General features: G+C 45.2%; 1 protein-coding gene across 2 annotated transcripts; it reads right to left on the reverse strand.

Moving 5' to 3' along the window:
• Positions 1-909: 909 nt before the first annotated feature.
• Positions 910-15,077, reverse strand: LOC103189382 (fibrinogen alpha chain). Of its 2 annotated transcripts, XM_042337669.1 has the most exons (7): positions 15,058-15,077; positions 14,861-14,966; positions 11,460-11,576; positions 6,396-6,579; positions 6,159-6,304; positions 2,566-3,610; positions 910-2,030 (listed from the first exon to the last, which is right to left on the reverse strand). In XM_042337669.1, the coding sequence occupies exons 2-7, from the start codon at positions 14,912-14,914 to the stop codon at positions 1,324-1,326; spliced, it is 2,253 nt and encodes a 750-aa protein (XP_042193603.1). In that variant the 5' UTR covers positions 14,915-14,966; positions 15,058-15,077; the 3' UTR covers positions 910-1,323. The 2 variants fall into 2 exon arrangements, with proteins under 2 accessions (XP_042193603.1, XP_007907944.1); XM_007909753.2 differs by lacking the exon at positions 15,058-15,077 and having other exon boundaries at positions 14,861-14,996.
• Positions 15,078-20,271: the final 5,194 nt, after the last annotated feature.

Consider the following 20,271-nt stretch of genomic DNA (forward strand, 5'->3'; position numbering starts at 1 on the left):
TTTGTACTTAGCCTCTTTGTACTGTCTTACCTTAGAAGGGGAGAGGTAAGCGGGGTCTTTTTGGAATGTTGGAATTGAGCCAGCCCTCTGTGGTAGTCCAGTTCCTGAACCAGGTGGATTTGCAGTATTCCAGGACACTGCTGATGAGAGCACAGCCAGCCTGGCTCATCGGCAGGATTTGGAAGGGCAGACCAGTCACCGGGGGCAGAGAATCATCCCACTTAGCTCCGGTTAATCGTGCAAGCCAAAGCCCTAATGGGTAGGGAGGTCCTAACTGGACAAGCAGTGGGGAAGCTTGCCGGACAGGGATATCAATGGCAAACTATCCCGTTTTAGGTAGTTGAACACCAGCAGTACCCCAACGCACACTCCGGGGTCCCCAAGCCTTGGCTCTTCCAACCTGTGCTTAATACTTTCTGGAATAAGGTAAGCAAGATGTGTTTCTCCAAGGAGAGAATATACAAATCATTCTAATAATCTATCTCTGGGATTTTCACATGTAGGCAGAATGCATGGAATTTTCAGTTCGGTTTGTATTCTTTGAGCATGGTGATGGGTTTCCATGTGTGTCAGACACCCAGCTGACCAAAAAAAATACTTAGCTACCCATGCTGAGTGCTCCTGCTGTAGATAATAGGAAAGTTGTCATTCCCACTTTATTCTGAGACAACAATCGGGGACTGGAGGCTGGTTGAGCGAGGAGATGGTCTTCCATCTCTGTCTATAAGTTCACCTACAGTTTAAATCTCTTATTGACGGAATAAAATCAATGTGGGAATTATGGGCTGTTTTTCCTCTTCAACCGTGTCTTTGGTTATCTTCCCACCTCCACCCCCATTGCCCTTGACCCTCTTGGCTCCAACCCTCAGCTTGGGTGCAAATCCTTCAATGTCCAGCGCCTTGGGACATCCTAATATAATGTAATTTGTTGTTCTTGCTGTTGTTGTTGTTGTTATTTTATATCCCTGGAGAATTTTGTAGAGACACAATGGAAGTCATTGCCCACAGTAACTCGAATTGCTACACTTGGATCAGGATAATATTGAATTAGCTATATTAGTTATAATGTTATCTGGAGTTATCTGGAGTGGAGAGTATATTCTTGACTGCATTGAATGTGAAGTGGGGGCATAAACATCCCCTCTGCTGGGTGGCTGGTAGTTGATATGTAATGATCAGCGATTTATTCAGCATTAGTCCGGGTCATCCAGTACTTTGCTGAAGCACCAAGAAATTACAGGAGAAATTGACTTATTTTTTAATACAACAATAAAAAAAAGGAGACGTTGTTAACAAAATTCCTCGACAAGAACAGCTCCTAGCCTAGTTAGTAGCAATTCGTCGAATTTTCATCCTGACAACTTTGAGAGAGTAGTCATTACCTCTGAAAGGAATCCACACCATTCCATTTTCTATTTCGTAAGGCATGTTATTGCGAGGATCATACTGCCCACCCGTGTAGTAAATTCCATTCAGATTAGCTGCCTGACAGCTATTGTACCACCAACCCCCTCCATATATCTCTGCACAACTCTCCTCCCATCTATCGTGATCTCTGTCGTAGGTGCTAAACTTCATGTAAGAGTGGGATGTATGGTTACCATACTCTGGAAGCCCTGCTATTAATGCATCTCCAGCATCACCTGAATAATCAGAGAGTTTCAGCATGTAGTCCTCTGATTCACAACCTATGCTTACAATATAATGAGCAAATACCATGTGGCCTGACCAGTCCTCCAGCTCTATGCGAAGGAGGCTTTCCTCTTGCGTGAGTAAGTGCAGATTGTCATTTCCCAGCCAGACATCTCCATGGCCTTGATCATCGATGCTACCAAATCCATTCTTATACTCATCCCAGGATCGGTTGAAGTGGACTGATCCACCCATTCGCTGCTGGATTAGGATCCAGCCACCGAGACCAGTGCTCTGATCGCAGTAAGCTGTGATAGTAGCAGCTGAGCCATTGGGCTTGATTGTAAACAAACCATCTTCACCACCAGATGTATGTTTCTGGATGATATCACTACAATCTGAAAAGAAATGGAATGGAAAAAAATGAAAGAAATGAAAATGGAAAAAAAAATTGGTCGCTCAATTCACGAGTGTTTGTGGGACACTCCAGTTAGCAATTGGCTTCCACTTTTCACCCATAAACTACACGTTATAATATATTCTGTGAGTGCTTTGAGACATCTTAATGACATGATAAGGCGCTGTGTCAAATGCAAGGATTCCTGTTTAACTTTTGCCACTGTGGGATATTGTTTATTTGGGGGAATTGTTGGCGAGGACACTGGGAGAAACTCCCTTCTCATTTCAAATAGTGCCAAGGATCTTTAATGTCCACTTGAATAGGACCACGGTTTAACATCTCATTCGGGCAGCACCTCCAACAATGTGCAGTGCAACATCAGCACTGTACTGGAGTGTCAGCTGAGACTGTGTGAGTACAAGGTGCCGATATGGAGCTTGAACCCACAATCTTCTGACTCAGCCACGAGAGTGCTTCCCACTGAGCCAGCCTGACACACATACAAAAACTTGGAACACACGTCATCAGCTTACCTTTTCCAATGTACCCATCAGCCTTCTGCACCTTAGTGCTGTGAGCAAATATATCAGGAAAATCTTGTCCAATTTCATCCCGAAGCGGTAACACTGGGTCTGAAGAAGAATGAAGAGATTTCAAAATATTTGGGAGTCCTTTAGAATCGTCTGTTTTGGTGAACCATCGGCTGCTGCTGAAAGCCTCTGTGTGAGATACACTCCCTTTGGAGTCTGTCACCCCGGTGTTGGCTGTGGGGAAAGTGGGTTTTATATTGTCAATTCTGCCAGAGTCATCAATATCCGTTAAATTGATATATTCAGTGACACTATCAGAGCTGTTGATTTTCACATGAGTTGAACTAGCACTTGACCCCTTCATCTCTAGCTTTGACCATCCCACTGCTTCCTTAGGATCTGTTGCTTGTGGATCAGGGAGTGACAGGTCAGGGACAGTTCTGGTGTCATTGTCTTTTATGTAACCTTGCTTTGTCTTAGATTCAGCCATAATGCCAAATGTTTTAGTGTGAGAACCATAAGAGGAGCCAATTTTGTTTGCCCCCTCTGCCAAATGTAGTTCTTCTGCAATAATACTCACTTCGCCAAGGGATAAGGGTGCAGAGACCCTCTCTGTAATACTTATTCCATCCTCAGGTGAGGATATGTTGCCATCCCCTGTGCTAATTCTGTCAGAAGATGCAGTAGTAATAGCTGCAGGCATGAGAGGTGAGAGTGAGCTTTCAAAATAGCTGAAATCTAGATAAGAACTTGTAGGTTGGAAATAATCTTCGAGGGTAATTACATTAGTATGTATTTCTTTCCAGAATTCAGAATATCCATGATCCAAATCCAGTTCAGATTTAAAGCCAGTGACCACATCAGCTGTCTTGGTAGAAGTCATTTTGAGACTGTGCAGTGGCTTCTTATATTCAATCTTCTCCAGTCTCTTGATGCTCATTGACCTGAGGACTTTTTCAACACGGGCATCATTTTCCTTGTTGATGTCGTAGACAAAGGACTTGACACAAGATCCTTTGCAAGCTTGTATCTTGATGTCAATGTCAATCTAGCAAAAATAATATATTATATATTATTCTGAACGTTCAAATAACATTGAAAACAAAAACATAAGTCGCTGGGAACACTCAGCAGGTCAGGCAGTATCTATGTGGAAAGGATAGTGAGTCAACATTTCGGGTCCACGACCCTTTTTTAGAACAGGGTGGTGGACCCGAAACATTGACGCACTTTCTTTTCTCCATAGATGCTGCCCTGACATGCTGAGTGTTCCAGCATCTTTAGTATTTCGCATTTCATTCAAATAAAACTGTTTTTCTTATCCTGCCAGTTAGTTGGCATCCAAAATATTGCAGAAATGCAGCGTTTTAAATAAAATTAATAATAATAATCCTTGCATTTGACATAGCGCCTAATCATGTCTTCGAGATGTCTCAAAGTGCTTTGCTGAATATATTGTAAAGTGAATATTGTGGGTGAAATGCGGCAGCCAATTGCTCACAGCAGTGTTCCACAAACAGTCGTGGATTGAGTGACCAAATTATTATTATTTATTTGTTTTTTGGATGGATTACTAGCCCCAGAAAAGAGATCCACCAATTGACTAACAACCAGGTTCCTACTTGCTGCTAGATAAACAGAGGCATGTGGAGCAAGGAAACTTGCCTAACATTTCACCATTTTTAATTTTAAATCGTAATTTTTATTAATTTTAATAAAATTAAACAGATGAAATTAAATAATAACCTTTACATTTCTACAGTGTCTTTCATATGGATAGGATGTCTCAAAGCGCTTCCTAGGATTTACTATAATCTGTGATGACTGTATCTTGCTTTTAGTAGGCAAATTTGTGCACAGTAATATCCCATAAACAACCATGGAGTGTATGACCAATTTTATTTGAGGGATTGTCAACCAGGATACCAGGAGAAACTCCCTACTGTTTTCCAAATAGTGCCACGGGATTTTTAAGATCCAACTGAAAAGTACAGGATCTTGGTTTAATAGCACCTCCAAAGGATGACACCTTCAACAACCCAGCGCAGCCCTAGGTATGTTTTAGAATGTCAGCCTAGACTACGTGACTTCAAACTCCTAACCCACAAGCCTCTTACTCAAAGCCTCCAAGCCAGAGTGCTACCAACCAAGCCAGGCTGACATAGGCTGATGTTATAGGAGAGGCGGTGGAGAAGGATAGCATGATAATAATAATCCTTGCATTTGATATAGCGCTTTTTCATGTCTTCTAGACGTCTCAAAGCGCTTCACAGAATAGACTGTAAAGTGAATTGACTGTATATTTGTGGGTGAAAAGCGGCAGCCAATTGCGCACAGCAGTGTCCCACAAACAGTCGTGGATTGAACTAACCCAATTTTTTATTATTGTTTTTTTTGGAGGTTTATTATCAGGCGTGTGGAGTAAGGAAACTTGTCCAAGGTGTCGGCCTGATGGGAATCAAACCCAGATCTCTCGGTTGTGAGGCGAGTGCTCTAACTACTGAGCTACAAGACTCCTAAAATTTATTGTGTCAAAGGAGTAGAAGCAGTGGAGAGGTCCAGGGGACAAGGCGGCAGAGAGACCCTGGTCATTTGTGACTTTGATGAGCACTGTCTATAGAACAGCTGATTATTTATTGTATTCCCTCATGACTGCAGTTAAATTGAATTGTGCAGTTTGCTTGTTTTTTATAAAGGTTTTTTAAATTATATTTTGTCACCTTTTGGAAATTGTGAATCGCTGTTTTGTGAAAATTGTAAATTGAGGGCAAATGGAAGTCACAATTACTGCTTCTGCAAACTAAGCCCCAGGATTACTTTTTTATGAAAGGCAATAACCTATTTCATTCACCTATAAATTTCAGTCACTTTATAGTAAATCTTGTAAAGCTCTTTAAGATGTCCTCCTGATGTGAAAGGCCCTGTATCAACTGCAAGAATTATATAATATTAATAATGATAATAAGCATTTGAAGTACTTACGGTGGACATTAAAAATCCCATGGTACTATTCAGAAATAATTTATCCTGGTGTTGAAGCCAACACCCCCTGATAAAATTGATCACTGAATCCCTGACTGCTTGTGGTTCACTGTTGTGTGCATTTAGCTGCCATGTTTTGCCAACAAAATATACACTCAACTCACTTTACAGTATATACTGTGAAGCGCTTTGAGATGTCTCAATGACGTGATAAGGGGCTATTTCAAATCCAAGTATTATTATTATAATGATAATAATATAATGATAATAATAATAATGAAATGCAACCCACATATCACTAGTAACCCAGATAACCCTAACCCTAACATAAAGATGCAGCAATAGTGGCAGGAATGTTAATTAAACAAGCACTGTCTCCAAACTTACCATGTTAAGGTTTTGTGAAAACATTCTGAATAAATGTGAAGAATATTGTAAAATATTTAAAAACATTCTCATTTAAATAATTCATACTCATAATTTCATCTGTAATTGATTCATTGTAACAAAAACTATAGTTATTATAGAAATCTAGATTCATAAGGCTAACACAGTGCTATCTGCCTGAAAAAACACAGCACTGCAATTTCAAAATAAGGAAAACATTTATTTACCTCCAGTCGGATAATTTCTTCGAATTGTTGGAATATACTTTCTTTCAGAAGCTGTATTTTGGTGGTTTGGTGATTGAGTCTGTCCTGCAAGCTGGCAAGTCGGGAATTGAGTGAATCCACCAGCTTATAGTAGGTAGTACCAGAGTCTAAAGGCGCAGAGAAAGACAAGAATTCAATTAGAAACGTTTCTCATTCAAACAACGTTATGAAATGGACGGCAGCAGAGGAGGCTCTCACCTCCCACTTCGTTCAGAGTTTCCCTGATTCTTCTGGTTGCTTGGGTGACGCTCATATGGGTAGATTCGTATGTTTTCGAGTAGTCGTCCAACATCTGTCGGATCTTCCTTACTCTGTCATCTGTTTTGCGATCCTCATGGTCCATCAGCCCTTGGATTCGGCATCCGGATGGGCATTTCGGACCCTGTCCCAAGTAATTCAGATTTAAATACAACGTCTTCACACTGTGTCATTCAAGATCACATACTGACAAAATTGGTTTGGAAGAAGGAGGTCCTTTCCCCCATCTGATCTCATTCCTCCAAATCATTCCCACTTCACAGCATCAAACTCTTTTTTTAAATGAGTTTAGTGTCCTGGCCTCTACCATCCTACTCTACCTATTTGTTACATGTGTTGATTACTCACTGGGTAAAGAAAACCTTCCTGGTATCTGTCCTGAAATTGCCCTTTACAACTCTAAGCATATGTCCTCTTGTTCTATTGCCATGATACATCCTAAAGTATTGATCTAGGCTCGACCACATCAATTCCCTGCTTGTCAGCCTTACCAATAATAACAACAACAACTTGGATTTATATAGTGCCCTCCACGCCGGACAGCGTCTCAGAGCGCTTCACAGTAACGGATCCCAGGACTGAGCCAGGGGGAGGGGGAGGAAGGTGACCAAAGAAGCAGTTGAAAAGAAAGGTCTTCAGCAGTGACCTGAAAATAGGAAGAGAGGGAGCGAGATGAAGGGAGTGAGGAAGGGGGTTCCAGAGCCTTGGGGGATAGTGGCTGAAGGTACGGCCGCCGAGGGTGGAGTGGAGGACTCGGGGGACAAGGAGGAGGCCAGAACTGGAGGAACGAAGGCAACGGGCACTGTTTTGAGGAGAGAGAATGTCAGAGAGGTTGGAGGATGCAGAGGAGTGGAGAGATTTGAAGACAAGGTTGAGGATCTTGAAGTCGATCCTCTCTGGGACAGGCAGCCAGTGCAGTCTGGCAAGGACTGGGGTAATCAGGGAGTGGAGTTTGTTGCGGGTGAGAATGCAGGCGGCAGAGTTTTGAATAATCTGGATTTTGTGGATGGTAGTGGAGGGGAGGCTGGTGAGAAAGGCATTTGAATAGTCCAGCTGAGAGGTGACAAAAGCATGAACCAGGGTTTCAATGGCTTTCGGAGAGAGGTATTGTCGGAAATGGGTGATGCTTCGGAGGTGGAAGAAAGCAGTGCTGGTGAGGGACCGGGTGTGGGGGAAGAAGGATAATTGGGGGTCGAACTGAAGCCGAGGTTGCGTACGGGTTTGGAGAGTTTTAAGGGGAGGTCGGGTAGGTAGAGGAGGTGAGAGCCGTGAGATGTTAGAGGTTGACGAGAGCCAAAGAGTATGGCTTCTATCTTGTCAACATTCAGCTGAAGGAAATTTGCGCTCATCCAGCCCCTGAGGTCTTCCAGGCAGGCTGACAGAACATCAGGGGACTGGGGGTCACAAAGAAAGGTGGAAATATAGAGTTGGGTGTCATCTGCATACATATGGAAATGTACCCCATGTTTGCGGATGACATCCCCAAGAGGGAGCATGTAGATCAGAAAGAGGAGGGGGGCCAAGGATGGATCCTTGGGGTACCCCGCAGGTAATCGGGTGAGAGCGGGAGGAGAAGCCGTTTGTGAAGATGTACTGCTGTCAGTTTGTGAGGTAGGGCTCGAACCAGGCGAGTGCGGTCCCACTGAAGTGGATGACGGAGGAAATGTGGTGGAGGAAGATGGCGTGATTGACTGTGTCGAACGCGGCGGAGAGGTCCAGGAGGACAAGGAAGCAGAGGGAGCCCTGGTCACAGATAGAGAGGATGTCGTTTGAGACTTTCACAAGCGCAGTTTCTGTACTGTGGGCAGGGTGGAAACCAGACTGGAGGGGTTCGAAGAAGGAGTGGGAGGAGAGGTGTGCGTGAAATTGATTGGCAACAACGAATTCTAGGACTTTTATGAGGAAGGGCAGGTTAGAAATAGGGCGTTAGTGGCTGGGGTTTGAGGGATCTAGGGAAGGTTTTTTGAGGAGGAGTTTGATGACAGCAGTTTTGAGGGGGGCAGGGACTGATCTGGAGGAGAGAGACTGGTTGATTATGTTAGCCAGCAGTGGGCAGAGGAGGACGAGCTGGGTGGCCAGCAAGTTGGTGGGGAGGAGGTCGAGGCAGCAGGTGATGGTAGGTGAGAGGGAGGAGGGAGAGATGGGGAGGAAGGAATGTAGGATGGGGGTGGTGGTAGGAGCAGATGATGGGGAGGGTGAGGGGGACAGAGAGGGCATGATAGTGGGTGACAAGAGGCAGGTGGATGAGGCTGCCTGGCAGATGTTAAGTATTTTAGAAGAGAAGAAGTCCATGACCTCCTCACACTTGGCATTTGATATGAAAATTGAGGAGGCCTGAGGTGGGGCACGGAGGAGGTAGTGGGTGGTGGAAAAAAGGATTTTAGGGTTGTGTTTAGCCTCCAAGATGATGTTGGAGTAGAAGGCCGTTTTTGCGCATGTCAAAGAACGGCAGTAGCTGTGGCAATGCTCGAGCCACCGTTGGCGGTGAACTGCCAGGCCAGTTTTCCGCCATCTGTGCTCGAGCAGCCAGGTTTGGGTTTTTTGGCGGCGGAAATGGTTGTTGTATTAGGAGGATCGTGTGGTTTTGGAGAAGGTCCTGGATTTCAGGGGGACAAGGGAGTTGAAGGTGGAGGAGAGGCGATCATGGAGCAGCTGGATGGCTGCTTCAAGATCTCCGCGGGTGGAGGGCCAGAGGGATAAGATGTTTGATGATGAGAGGGCCTTCATGAGGGTCTCAGGTGGTAGCCTTTTCCAAGGGCGGTAGTGGATGGTTGAGGGCTTGGTGGAGGAGAAAAGGATGTGAAAGGAGAAGGAGATGAGGAATTGGTCCAAGATGGCCTTGTCCACTATGCTGAGGTTGGAAATGTCAAGACCATGGGTGATAACGAGGTCAAGTGCATGACCACGGTTGTGGGTGGGTGAATTTATATGAAGGGTGAGGTTTAGGGAGGAGAGGTAGGCAGTGAAGTCAGCAGAAGTGGTGCAGGGGGAGTTTAGGTGGAGGTTGAAATCGCCCATTATGAGTAGGCGCTCGGAGCAGAGAGGAGATTAGAGATATCTGTGTGGAAAGAGCTGGGGGGCTTAGGGTGGTGGTAGACAGGAGGATTTTGAAGAAAGGGATGGAAGAGGGTGAGGTACTCGAAGGAGGGGAAGCAGCCAGAGGAGTAGGGGATAAGACCAAGGGAGGCTTTGGAAATGAACGCCACCCTGCCGCCACGTTGGTTTGGATGGGGGATGTGGTGCAAGGTGTAGCCTGGAGGGGAGGCTTCCACTAGGGGGACAGGGTCATTGGGGGAAAGCCAGGTTTCGGTGAGCCCAAGAATATCAAAGTGCTCGTCCAGGATGATGTCGTGGATGGTGAGGGCTTTATTTGAGAGGGAACGGACATTTTGGAGGGAAATGCAGGTGGATTTGCTGGAGGGAGCGGAGGAAGGAGAGGGAGGTGAGAGTGATGCAGAGAGGATTTTGGGGTGTACGGGAGAGATGGTTGTGGAGAGTGGTGCGAGTGGATAGTTGGGGAGGGTACGTATGAGGGAGGGGGAGGTCAGGTTTGCTTTAAGGAGGCGGTTTGAGTGGAGGGAGTGAATGATGGGACACATGGGGTTGCTGCTCTGGGACAGCCAGTGCCGGGAGCCACGATGGGCCCGGCGGCGGATGCCCAGGCTGGAGCAGAGGGAATTGGTGATTGGGTCGAGGAGAGAGAGAAGGTGGGGAGGGCGGTAGGAGAGAAGGACAGAGGCGGAGTAGTGGATAGAGGGGGGTGGGAGGAGAGACATAGAGGGGGGTGGGAGGAGAGACATAGAGGGGGGTGGGAGGAGAGACATAGAGGGGGGTGAGAGGAGAGACATTTAGAGTGGGGGGCGGTAGGAGAGACATTAGAATGGAGGGGGAGGCTCGGGTCAGGGCGGCAGCCAAAACGCGCACGCAGAGACCGGGAGCGAACGATCAGCGGGATGGCACCAGCCCGCAGGCTGTGTGGTCATGGCCAGGATGGCAGTGCCAGGGGCTGCCAGGCCATTGTTGTTGTTGTTGGTTTTTTTTTAATCGTGACGTCACGCCAACGTCACTTTGTGAATGTCGCCCCCTTCCCTCACTTACCCCCCTCTGAGCTCTCCAGACTCCACTCCCGACTGAGTAGTTCCTCACCTGGTTGGGCTTTATACCCGCAGCTGGGTCTCGGCTCCGCCCCGCACTCTCCTGACTCTGCTACCAACTCTTTTCCTGCACAAGCTTCAGATCATCCAGAACTCTGCAGCTCGTCTCCTCTCCCGAACCAGGCTCTGTGAACCCATCACCCCAGCCTCGCCCGGCTCCACTGGCTCCCCACCCCTCAGAGGATAGAATTCAAAATCCTCGTCCTCACCTTCAAGGCCCTCCGTGGCCTTGCCCCCTTCTACCTGTGTGATCTGCTGACCCCTTATTAACCTGCCCGCTCTCTCCACTCACAAGCTCCATGTCTACTGCCCGGCCCCCCCCCACCATCAGCAGTCGGGCCTTCAGCCTCTCTGTCCCCACCCTCTGGAACTCCATCTCACGTTCCCGTCACCTCTCTCCCGCCCTTGGGCACTAAACAAATGTAATTTTGCATTGTATCTATTTACTTTCCAATCCCATTTAAAGTTTTATATATCCTTAAGAGGTTCCCTCTGCGTCATCTTCTCTCACAACGAAAAAGTGCTAGCTTGTCTAATCATTGCTCATATAGTACATTCGTCTAACACTGGGAATCATCCTTGTTGCTCTCCTCTGCACTGCCTCTAGGGCTTGGGCAGCCCTATTATGTTGCGGTGACCAGACCAGTATGCAGTATTCAAGCTTCAATCTGAACAGAGTCTGGGTATGATGTCTGGGGATCCAAACACAATAACAAAAGCAACAACAAATTGCATTTATATAGCATTGTTTGTGTCAGGAGAAGTTCCCAGGTATTGGACATATCCCAAAGCACTCAACTCAACTCAGAGTCATTCATTCAATACAAACTGAGATCTCAATGTCACCTACCCAGGCCTGATCATCACATGTGGGCCAGTCACTCTCATCTGAGCATCCCAGTGTAGATCTGCTGCGATCTCTGGTTTCTGAAGAACGAGGTCCTCGAAGCATCACCTCTGACTCTGACTGAGAGACAACATCATGATAAGTAAGGTATCGTTCCAGGACCTGTCTGAGGTTCTAGAACAAGTTGTTGCTTCCCAGGTCGCTCTTCTTCTGCTGCCACTCCCTTCACAAACCCTTCCAATCGGGCTTCTGTGCCGCCCACAGCACAGAAACAGCCCTGGTCAAAGTGACAAATGACACTCTGTCCATTTGTGACCAGGGCTCCTTCTTGTCCTACTTGACCACTCTGCTGCCTTTGATACCGTCGAGCACTCTATCCTCATCCACTGCCTCTCCTCTCACCTCAACCTTCACGGCTCTGTCCTTGATTGGTTCAGATCATACCTCTCACACCACCTCCACTTCATCTCCACAAACAGTTTCTCCTCTAGCCTCTGCACCGTCTTGTGCGGTGTTCCTCAGGGCCCTGTCCTTGGTCCCCTCCTTTTCAATATCTATATGTTCCCTCTTGGTGACATCATCCGCAGGCATGGGATCAACTTCCACATGTATACGGATGACATGCAACTATATCTCTCTGTCTCCACCCTTGACTCCAGGACCACTGTTTGTCCTGACAGAATGTCTGTCAGACATCAAGTCCTGGATGAGAGATAATTTTCTTCAGTTGAACATCAACAAAACCGAGGTTCTCCTGATTGGCTCCCGTCAGCACCTCCACTCCTCAGGCGCTGACAGCATCACCATCCATGGTTACACACTCCACCTTGCTAAGCCAGTCTAGAACTTTGGCGGCTTGTTTGACCCTCAACTATTCTTTCTACCCCACATCTGTGCCATGACCCGCTCTATCTTCCCCCACCCCCGCAACATGGCCCGGCTCCGCCACTGTCTCACACCGCAGGACACCGAAACCCTCATACACGCATTCATTACATTGAGGCTTGACTATGCAAAATCATTGCTTGTCGGCCTCACAACTCCTCCCTCCATAGGCTGCAGATCATCCAGAACTCTGCATCCCATGTCCTCTCTCGCTCCAGGCTCCATGACCCTACTATCCCCATCCTTGCCCAAATCCACTGGCTTCCCATCACACAGAGGATACAGTTCAAGATTCTGGCACTCACTTTCAAAAAGCCCTCCATAGTATTGCTCCCCCCTACTTCTGCGACCTCCTAACCCCTTACTATCCTGCTCGCTCCCTCCGCTCAGCCGGTTCTGGCTTGCTTCACATCCCCCTCGCTCGCTCCACCATTGGCGGGCAGGCCTTCTGCCTCTCTGTCCCACCCTCTGGAACTCCATCCCACAGTCCCTCTGCCTCTCCCCCTCTCTTGCCTGACTCATGCGGTGTCCCTCAAGGCTCTCCTCGGTCCCCTTCTCTTCACCCACTACATGCTCCCCCTTGGTGACATTTTCCGCAGACATGGGGTTAACTTCCACATGTATGCGGATGACACCCAACTCTACCTTTCCTCCTCTACCCTCAACTCCACGACCACCGATGTCCTGACAGCTGCCTGTCCGACATCGAGTCCTGGACGAGAGACAACTTTCTTCAGCTCAACGTGCGTAAAACTGAGGCCCTCCTGATTGGTTCGCGTCAGCGCCTCCGCACCTCAGGCGCTGACAGCATCAGCATCCAAGGCTGCACTCTCCACCTCTCAAAGCCGGTCAGGAACCTTGGGGTTCTGTTCGACCCTGAGCTGTCCTTTCTTCCTCATATCCATGCCACAACTGGCACTGCCTTCCATCATCTCCGAAACATCGCCAGATTACGGCACTACCTCACCCCTCACGCTGCTGAAACTCTGATCCACGCCTTTATCACCTGAAGGCTGGACTATGCGAACTCTCTCCTCGCCGGCCTTCCCGGCACCTCCCTCCACAAGCTGCAGGTCATTCAGAACTCTGCAGCTCGTGTGCTGTCCCGCACCAGGCATCGGGACCACATCACTCCCACCCTCGATCGCCTCCACTGGCTCCCCATCCCCCAGAGGATCAAATTCAAGATCCTCATCCTCACCTACAAGGCCATTCACGGCCTCGCTCCCTCCTACCTCTCCGACCAACTATCCCCCTACCTACCTGCCCGTACCCTCCGTTCCTCTGGCTCCGGTCTGCTCCATATCCCCCGCCCCAACCGCCCTACCATCGGTGGCTGGGCCTTCAGCCTCTCAGCCCCGAGGCTCTGGAACTCTATCCCCCATTGCCTTCGCCGCTTCCTCCCTTTCCTCCTTCAAGGCCGGTCTCAAGACCTTTCTCTTTGACCGTGCCTTCAGCTCCCCTCTGGACTCTCTACCCCCTCCTCGCTCCCTCCCTTCCCTCCCCTCACCCTGACCATTTCCCCCTTGCTCGGGTCCTGACCCAACTGTACAGCGCCTTGGGACTTCCTCCCAATGTGAAAGGCACTCTATAAATGGAACCTTGTTGTTGTTGTTGTTGCCTCCATCAAGACCCATCCCAAGTCCCTCCTCTTCGACTGTGCTTTCGATCTCCCTGCTTGCCCTCCACCCTCCCCAATCCCGACCCCCAGCTCGGGTCTGAAACTCTGTCTGTCCAGTGCCTTGGGATATCCTCCCAATGTGAAAGGCCCTATACAAATGTAATTTTGTTGTTGTTGTTGTAAAGTTGCCTTTGCAAGAATAACACTGCGCATCAAATATATAATTCCATATTCGGTCTTTACTGAACTGCAGCAGGTTTATCACCTCTGTAACAAACAAAAGTGATGAATTGAAGCATTCATTTCTATCATTCAAAATAAATAATCGAAACAATTTGCATAAAGAGAAAAATTTACCATTCATGAGGGAGAAGAGAAGGAAGGGGTATAGTGAGGGGAATAGGAGAGGGGAAAGTTCATGTGGAGTATAAAGACAGGCCTGGACTAGTTGGGCCAAATGGCCTGTTTCTACGCCGCCATCACTCTATGTCACTCTATTTAAGCAGTTACATCCTCAACCCAAACACACAACTGTAAATAATTCCCTTTTCCCACAAAGAAATGCCTCTTAGCTGCACAGGTGCAAACCCTAATGCAATTATAGCACAGCACGGCATCCATCTTTTCTCGCCTCTTGATAAACTCTGCCTCATTCTTTACAAGATTAGTAGATGATACATCACAGTAATGACAGGCATTGTGAAGATCAGTGATGTGCGAAGTATGTCCTTCATTGATGCTGTTCATAATTTGCTCATGATTTGCTACTCAAGAGTAATAATGTCGGTCTACCCTTGGGATATAAAATTCTTATCCCTTGGTCTTCACAGTGAGTCAAGGCTCTCAGTATAACTGCTGTCCAGAACAGAAATCCCCCAAAAAAGAAAAAAGGACCTACCGAATGTATCAGTGTGAAGCACACAAATAAACCGAGGACTTTTGCTGCTCTCATCTCTTTAACTATGCAGCCAAGACTTGAAGAAATGCCGCTTCTCTCTTTCTACCTTCAAAAGTGAAGAACAACAGGATCAGGCTCAGTGAGTGTGTGTGAGTATACTGTTTACGCAGTCGACAGAAACCTTGTCAATCATTTACCTGTCAGCTCTTGTACAAATCAACGCTCATGTTTCTGACTTTCCTGCAGTTTTGTTAAAACTTCAAAGGTCCACAGCCTTGAATCTCTCCTAAAAGCTGTTGCACAATTGCAGCACTTAGTTCATGTGATAGCCCATTTGAATGTTGTTTATATTGTTGTTGCGCAGAGATCGAGCTTATGGTAAAATAAAATAAAGGAACCTTGTTCAATCGTTTTAGATTTTGTGTCCCCACCCAGGTTTTCAGCTGTGATACGCTACCCTATGGGAGCGACACTATATAATAATAATAATCTTTGCATTTGATATTGCGCCTTATCATGTCTTCGAGACTTCACAGAATATACTATAAAGTGAATTGACTGTATATTTTGTGAGTGAAATGCGGTGACCAATTTATTATTATTATTTTTTTCAAAGGAATTATTATCCCCGGAAAAGCAATCTGCCAATCGACGAACAACCGGGTTCCTACTTACTGCAAGGTAAACAGAGACACGTGGAGTAAGGAAACTTGCCCAGCATTTCATCCTGCCGGGAATCAAACCCGTGGTGAGTGTTCTAACCACTGAGCTACAGGATTCCACATGTACAAGCCTCATCACCAATACAATCCAAACAGTGATAATTCTGGCGTGAACAAACAAATGATTGAGGGAATGGAGGGACTGGACTATGAGGAGCGACTAAGTAAATTGGGCATGTTCACCCTGGAAAACAGAAGATTGAAAGGAGACATGATTGCTGTCTTTAAGATTCTGAAGGACTTGACAAAATAGATCATGACAGGCTGTTTCAACTAGTCCAGAATAGTAAAGCCAGAGGACACGGCCTGCATTTGAAGGGGGGTAAATTCAGAACCAAGGTACCAACACACTATTTCCGTGAGCGAATAGTAAACCTGTGTGTAAATGCAAGTTGTTGTGGTTGTTCACCCTGTATTGGAAGAGGAGTGAAGATTATATGCCCTTGACTGTTAGATAAAATCCTTGCAGCAGTTCCCACATGGAATGTACTTCAAGTGCTCTGAGATGCTAGACTGCATGGAGGGCGCTATATAAGTGCAAGTTGTCGTTGTTGTTCCTCCGATCTCAGAATGAAATTTTCACCGCGTCTTCAATTGTAATGTTCAAACCAAAGCTGATGTATTTGCTGTAACAGCTACAGACAGATAGTCTAAAAACTAAAAGAAGTTGATGAATGGTGAGTGGAATGATAATAATCCTTGCATTTGATATGGCATCTTTCATGTCTGGAGGATTTACTGTAAAGTGTAGTGAATGCCTACAATCACTAAAAGAATGGATAGGATATGTGATGAGAGGTGAGAGATCTTTATTATTAGAGAAAGAATACAATGGAAAAGAGAGTAAATCTCTGGAAAGCTACATAGATGCCAGAAAAAGAATCAGAGGGCAAGCTCGTCGATGTTTATTTTCAAAAGTTGCATTTGGCAGTCCTAATAGCAGGCAATGAGAAATCGCACCTCATCTCAGCCTGTAATACAATATTGCCTCAGCATTTCAGATCATGTAGAATTATGGAAAAGTCTTAAATTAATTTTGAATTTGGAAGTAAGTTTTCAAATCAAGAATGAATTTAATATGTTCCACAAATCTGTGCGTTCTTAAAATTAAAAAGAAAGTGGTCCTACAGGCTGAGACTGGTTGGAATTTTTGACCTACAGACGCTACAACCAATGGTTTAAAGCAAAGTTGAAGTTGGATTGAGATTCCTTAAACTGATTAAAATGCAATGAGCAACAGGCAGAACTTTTACAAGAGAAAACAGAATTGCAGAAAACTTTTTCCATTTATTATCACTCTTATCTTCCAGCCACTAAGCTAATTTTCAGTCTATCCTAGAATTTGCCATTAATTCAATGCTCTTTAACATTGTTTAAAAGTCTCAGATGGAGAATTTGACTCTGTTTGAAAAGACAGGGTATTTTCTCATTGTGTGTCGGCCTGGTTCAGCTCGTAGGACTCTCACTTCCGAGTTGTAAGATTGTGGGTTCAAGGCATAGTTCAGGATTTTGAACTCATTGTCTAGGCCGACACTCCAATGCAGTGCAGGGATTGTGCTGCATTGTTCGAGGTATTGTCCTTCAGATGATTCATTAAACTGAGGTCCTGTCTGCCGGTTCAGGTGGATATTAAAGATCCCACAGCACTGCTTGAAAACAGAAGGAAGTTTCTCCCAATCTCCAAATGTCATTCACTCCATCACTGTTTATGGAACATTGCTGTTCGCAAATTGGCTGCCACAGTTGCTTACAATATACAGTAAACTCTGGATAACTCGGCACACAAAGGGTAAAAGATCCAGTGACGAGTTATCTGATGTGACAAGTTAGCCATTGATCCGCGATCTCTGTCTTTCTGAGCCAGCATCCGCTCGCCTCAGACATTGCATCTGAGTATGCACGCCCAACCTCCGCCAAACATCCGCACCAGTCATAGGATAGGAGGGGAGGTCATGGCACAGCCCTTCGATTGACCACCAGTCTCTGCAATCCAATGATGTTAACGTGGGTGCTGCCATCTTGTTCAAAGGACTGCTTAATTTTACATTGAAATACTTTCAAGAATTTCTGCAAATGAAACGAGTTATGTGTTAAGCAAGTGAAAAGTGAAGTGATTCCCTTATTAATAATACTAATTCTTGCATTTGATATAGCGCCTTATCACATCTTCAAGACGTCTCAATGCGCTTCACAGAATATACTGTAAAGTGAATTGTCTGTATATTATGTGGGCAAAATATTATTAATAGTTTATGTGGTAAGAGGTCGGTATATTAATAACATGATAATTTAGTAATAGTGATAAGTTAATCCAGGGTCAAGTTATCCAGAGTTTACTGTATAATCATAATAATTCTTGAATTTGGTACAGCACCTTTCACATCAGAAGGATGTCTCAATGTGCTTCACACGGTATACTGTGAACAGTAGCGATGTCCGATTTTGTAGGTGAACACAGTAAACATCACTGCCCTTGTGCTGCACAGTCAGCCTGGCTCAGTTGGTAACACACTTGCTTCTGCGTCAGAAGATTGTGGGCTCAAGCCCCATATTGGGACCTGTGGAGTCACATAGTGTAAGTTGACACTGCAATCCAGTGCTTGGGGTGTGCTGCATTGTTGGAGGTGCCGTCCTTCAGATAAGATGTAATTACAGTCAACAGCAATTACCTATGAAGCATTCTGAGACATTTTATATTGTAGGGATAGATCAAATTCAAGAATAATTATAATTTTATGAAATGTTCTTCGAAAATCCAAGTAAATTGTAGTCACTGGCCACTACTTTAGTTCCTTCCTTCCAATAAATCTGTGCTGGCAACTCCTTACAGTCTCTATTCTTTTAATTGATAATATTTTGTAAGGTCAAACGTTTTCTCCACCTATTGTTACACTAACTCTTAGAACTCACAGTAAAGCTCTGCTAACTGGCCTGTGAAAACTGTATGCTGGAAGTCAAACCGATAACCCCACTTCATGTATGTTGGCACTGAGAGCAGAATCATGGAGAATAATAATAATACTTGCATTTGATCTAACACTTTATCACATCATTGAGGTGTTCTCAAAGCTCTTCACAGAATATATTGTAAAGTAGAATGATTATGTATTTTGCAGTTGAAATGCAGCAGCTAATTGTGAACAGCAGGGTCCCACAAACAAACCTGGATCGAGTGACCATTATTACCCTGGAATGTGATCCACCAATCGACCAACAACCGGGTTCCTACTTACCCCTAGATAAACAGAGGCATGTGGAGGAAGGAAACTTGCCTAAGGTTTACCCTGCCCAGGTATGAAACTTAGGTCCTCTCGTTTGCAACCCGAGTGCTCTAACCAATATGGTATGGGACTCCACAATGAGGTGTGAGTCCATCTGAAATATCTGGGTACCTCCTTTTCAATACTTTGGAATTTTTCAAATTGAATCCACATTTTAGACCTCAGTGTACAATAACCATGTATTTCATTACCATTAGCAGTTTTTCTTGATGGACTGGCAGAGATCATATTCAGCACTGCCATGGGAGCCCACAGCTATTCTGTAACTCTGCATGGATACAATTGTGACCATAGTTGTTTTACCTGTGGCTCATTCCTCTATGCCTTAGTGGCAGGTTAACAGATCCTCAGCAAGCTTCATCAGCAAGGGATAGCTCCAGGGATTCAGCAGTGGTAACTAATGATTGTTATAAGAACAAAATCGCATTGAATGAGAAAAGCTTAATTAACATAACACTATTCTCTCTTACCAACAGACCGTCTATGATTTGCACAATCGCAGACTAAACTCAACTGAAGGAGATCAGTAAATATAGATAAAACAATCTGAAGCTCTGTGAAATCTTTCCTTGAACCCCCCCCCTAAAGTAATCTCACTGAACTAACATAAGTCTAGGCTATCATCTAACCTGCATATTTCAGCCTTGGTCAGACGCATTCCACAGGTGACACGTCCATGGTTGTTGCAGCACAACAATCAATGTTTTATAAAGCTGTTCACTCCATAATGGGACATGAAAGTGCACAAATTGTTTGCTGCATTCCCTCACAGAAGACTCACTCACTACAATTTGCTGTCAATCTGCAGACATCCAACTGATCTAAAAGACGCTATATAAAATACAAGGATTGTTATGTTATAATCTTCAGTGCTTCTGTAAGCCAGATGTTCATGCAATTCTTTTTAAAGGAGTTAACCGAAACAAAATTTGCAATGCTCTATTCACAAATCAGATTTGCTGTGTTAATTGCAATTTCTGATCTACAATGATCAGATTGTGGGATTCACAGTGAAATATATGAATCCCAAACTTGTATATAACCTGAAAATAGGCTGGTGTGCAAAACATTGGCAAAAAAAAGCTAGTGTTTTGCGGGACTGTTTTTAGAACTTGTAGTATCAGCATTCACAATTTGCTGGCCACTAATTTCTTAAACAAACTGGAAATTGCAATTCATGCAAGAAATTGGGTTTGCAAATACTGCAAATTAGATTCCACTTGTTGCTTTCTGTGGGATTCTCCTCCCTTCAGAAATCCTTAATTCTGTGGAAAAAAATAATTGTCTTTATCTTCCATTGCCTCCATGTCTAAAATTGTTTAAATCTTGTTAATTTTGAAATCATGTCCTCCAGTCTGCAATCAACATTTAAATTAAATAACCATCTTATCTCTTATTCCCTTTCGGT

The sequence above is a fragment of the Callorhinchus milii genome, unplaced genomic scaffold, assembly GCF_018977255.1.
Source record: "Callorhinchus milii isolate IMCB2004 unplaced genomic scaffold, IMCB_Cmil_1.0 Scaffold1, whole genome shotgun sequence".
NCBI lineage: Eukaryota > Metazoa > Chordata > Chondrichthyes > Chimaeriformes > Callorhinchidae > Callorhinchus > Callorhinchus milii.

Bases quoted from the DNA above. Each gene is read 5' to 3' on its own strand.
- LOC103189382 (XM_042337669.1), bottom strand. From the start codon at position 14,914: ATGAGAGCAGCAAAAGTCCTCGGTTTATTTGTGTGCTTCACACTGATA. The intron at 11,577-14,860 runs GTAGGTCCTTTT...GTTGTCTCTCAG, and splicing joins GCTTCACACTGATACATTCG to TCAGAGTCAGAGGTGATGCT. The intron at 2,031-2,565 runs GTAAGCTGATGA...ATTTCTTTTCAG, and splicing joins TGATGGGTACATTGGAAAAG to ATTGTAGTGATATCATCCAG.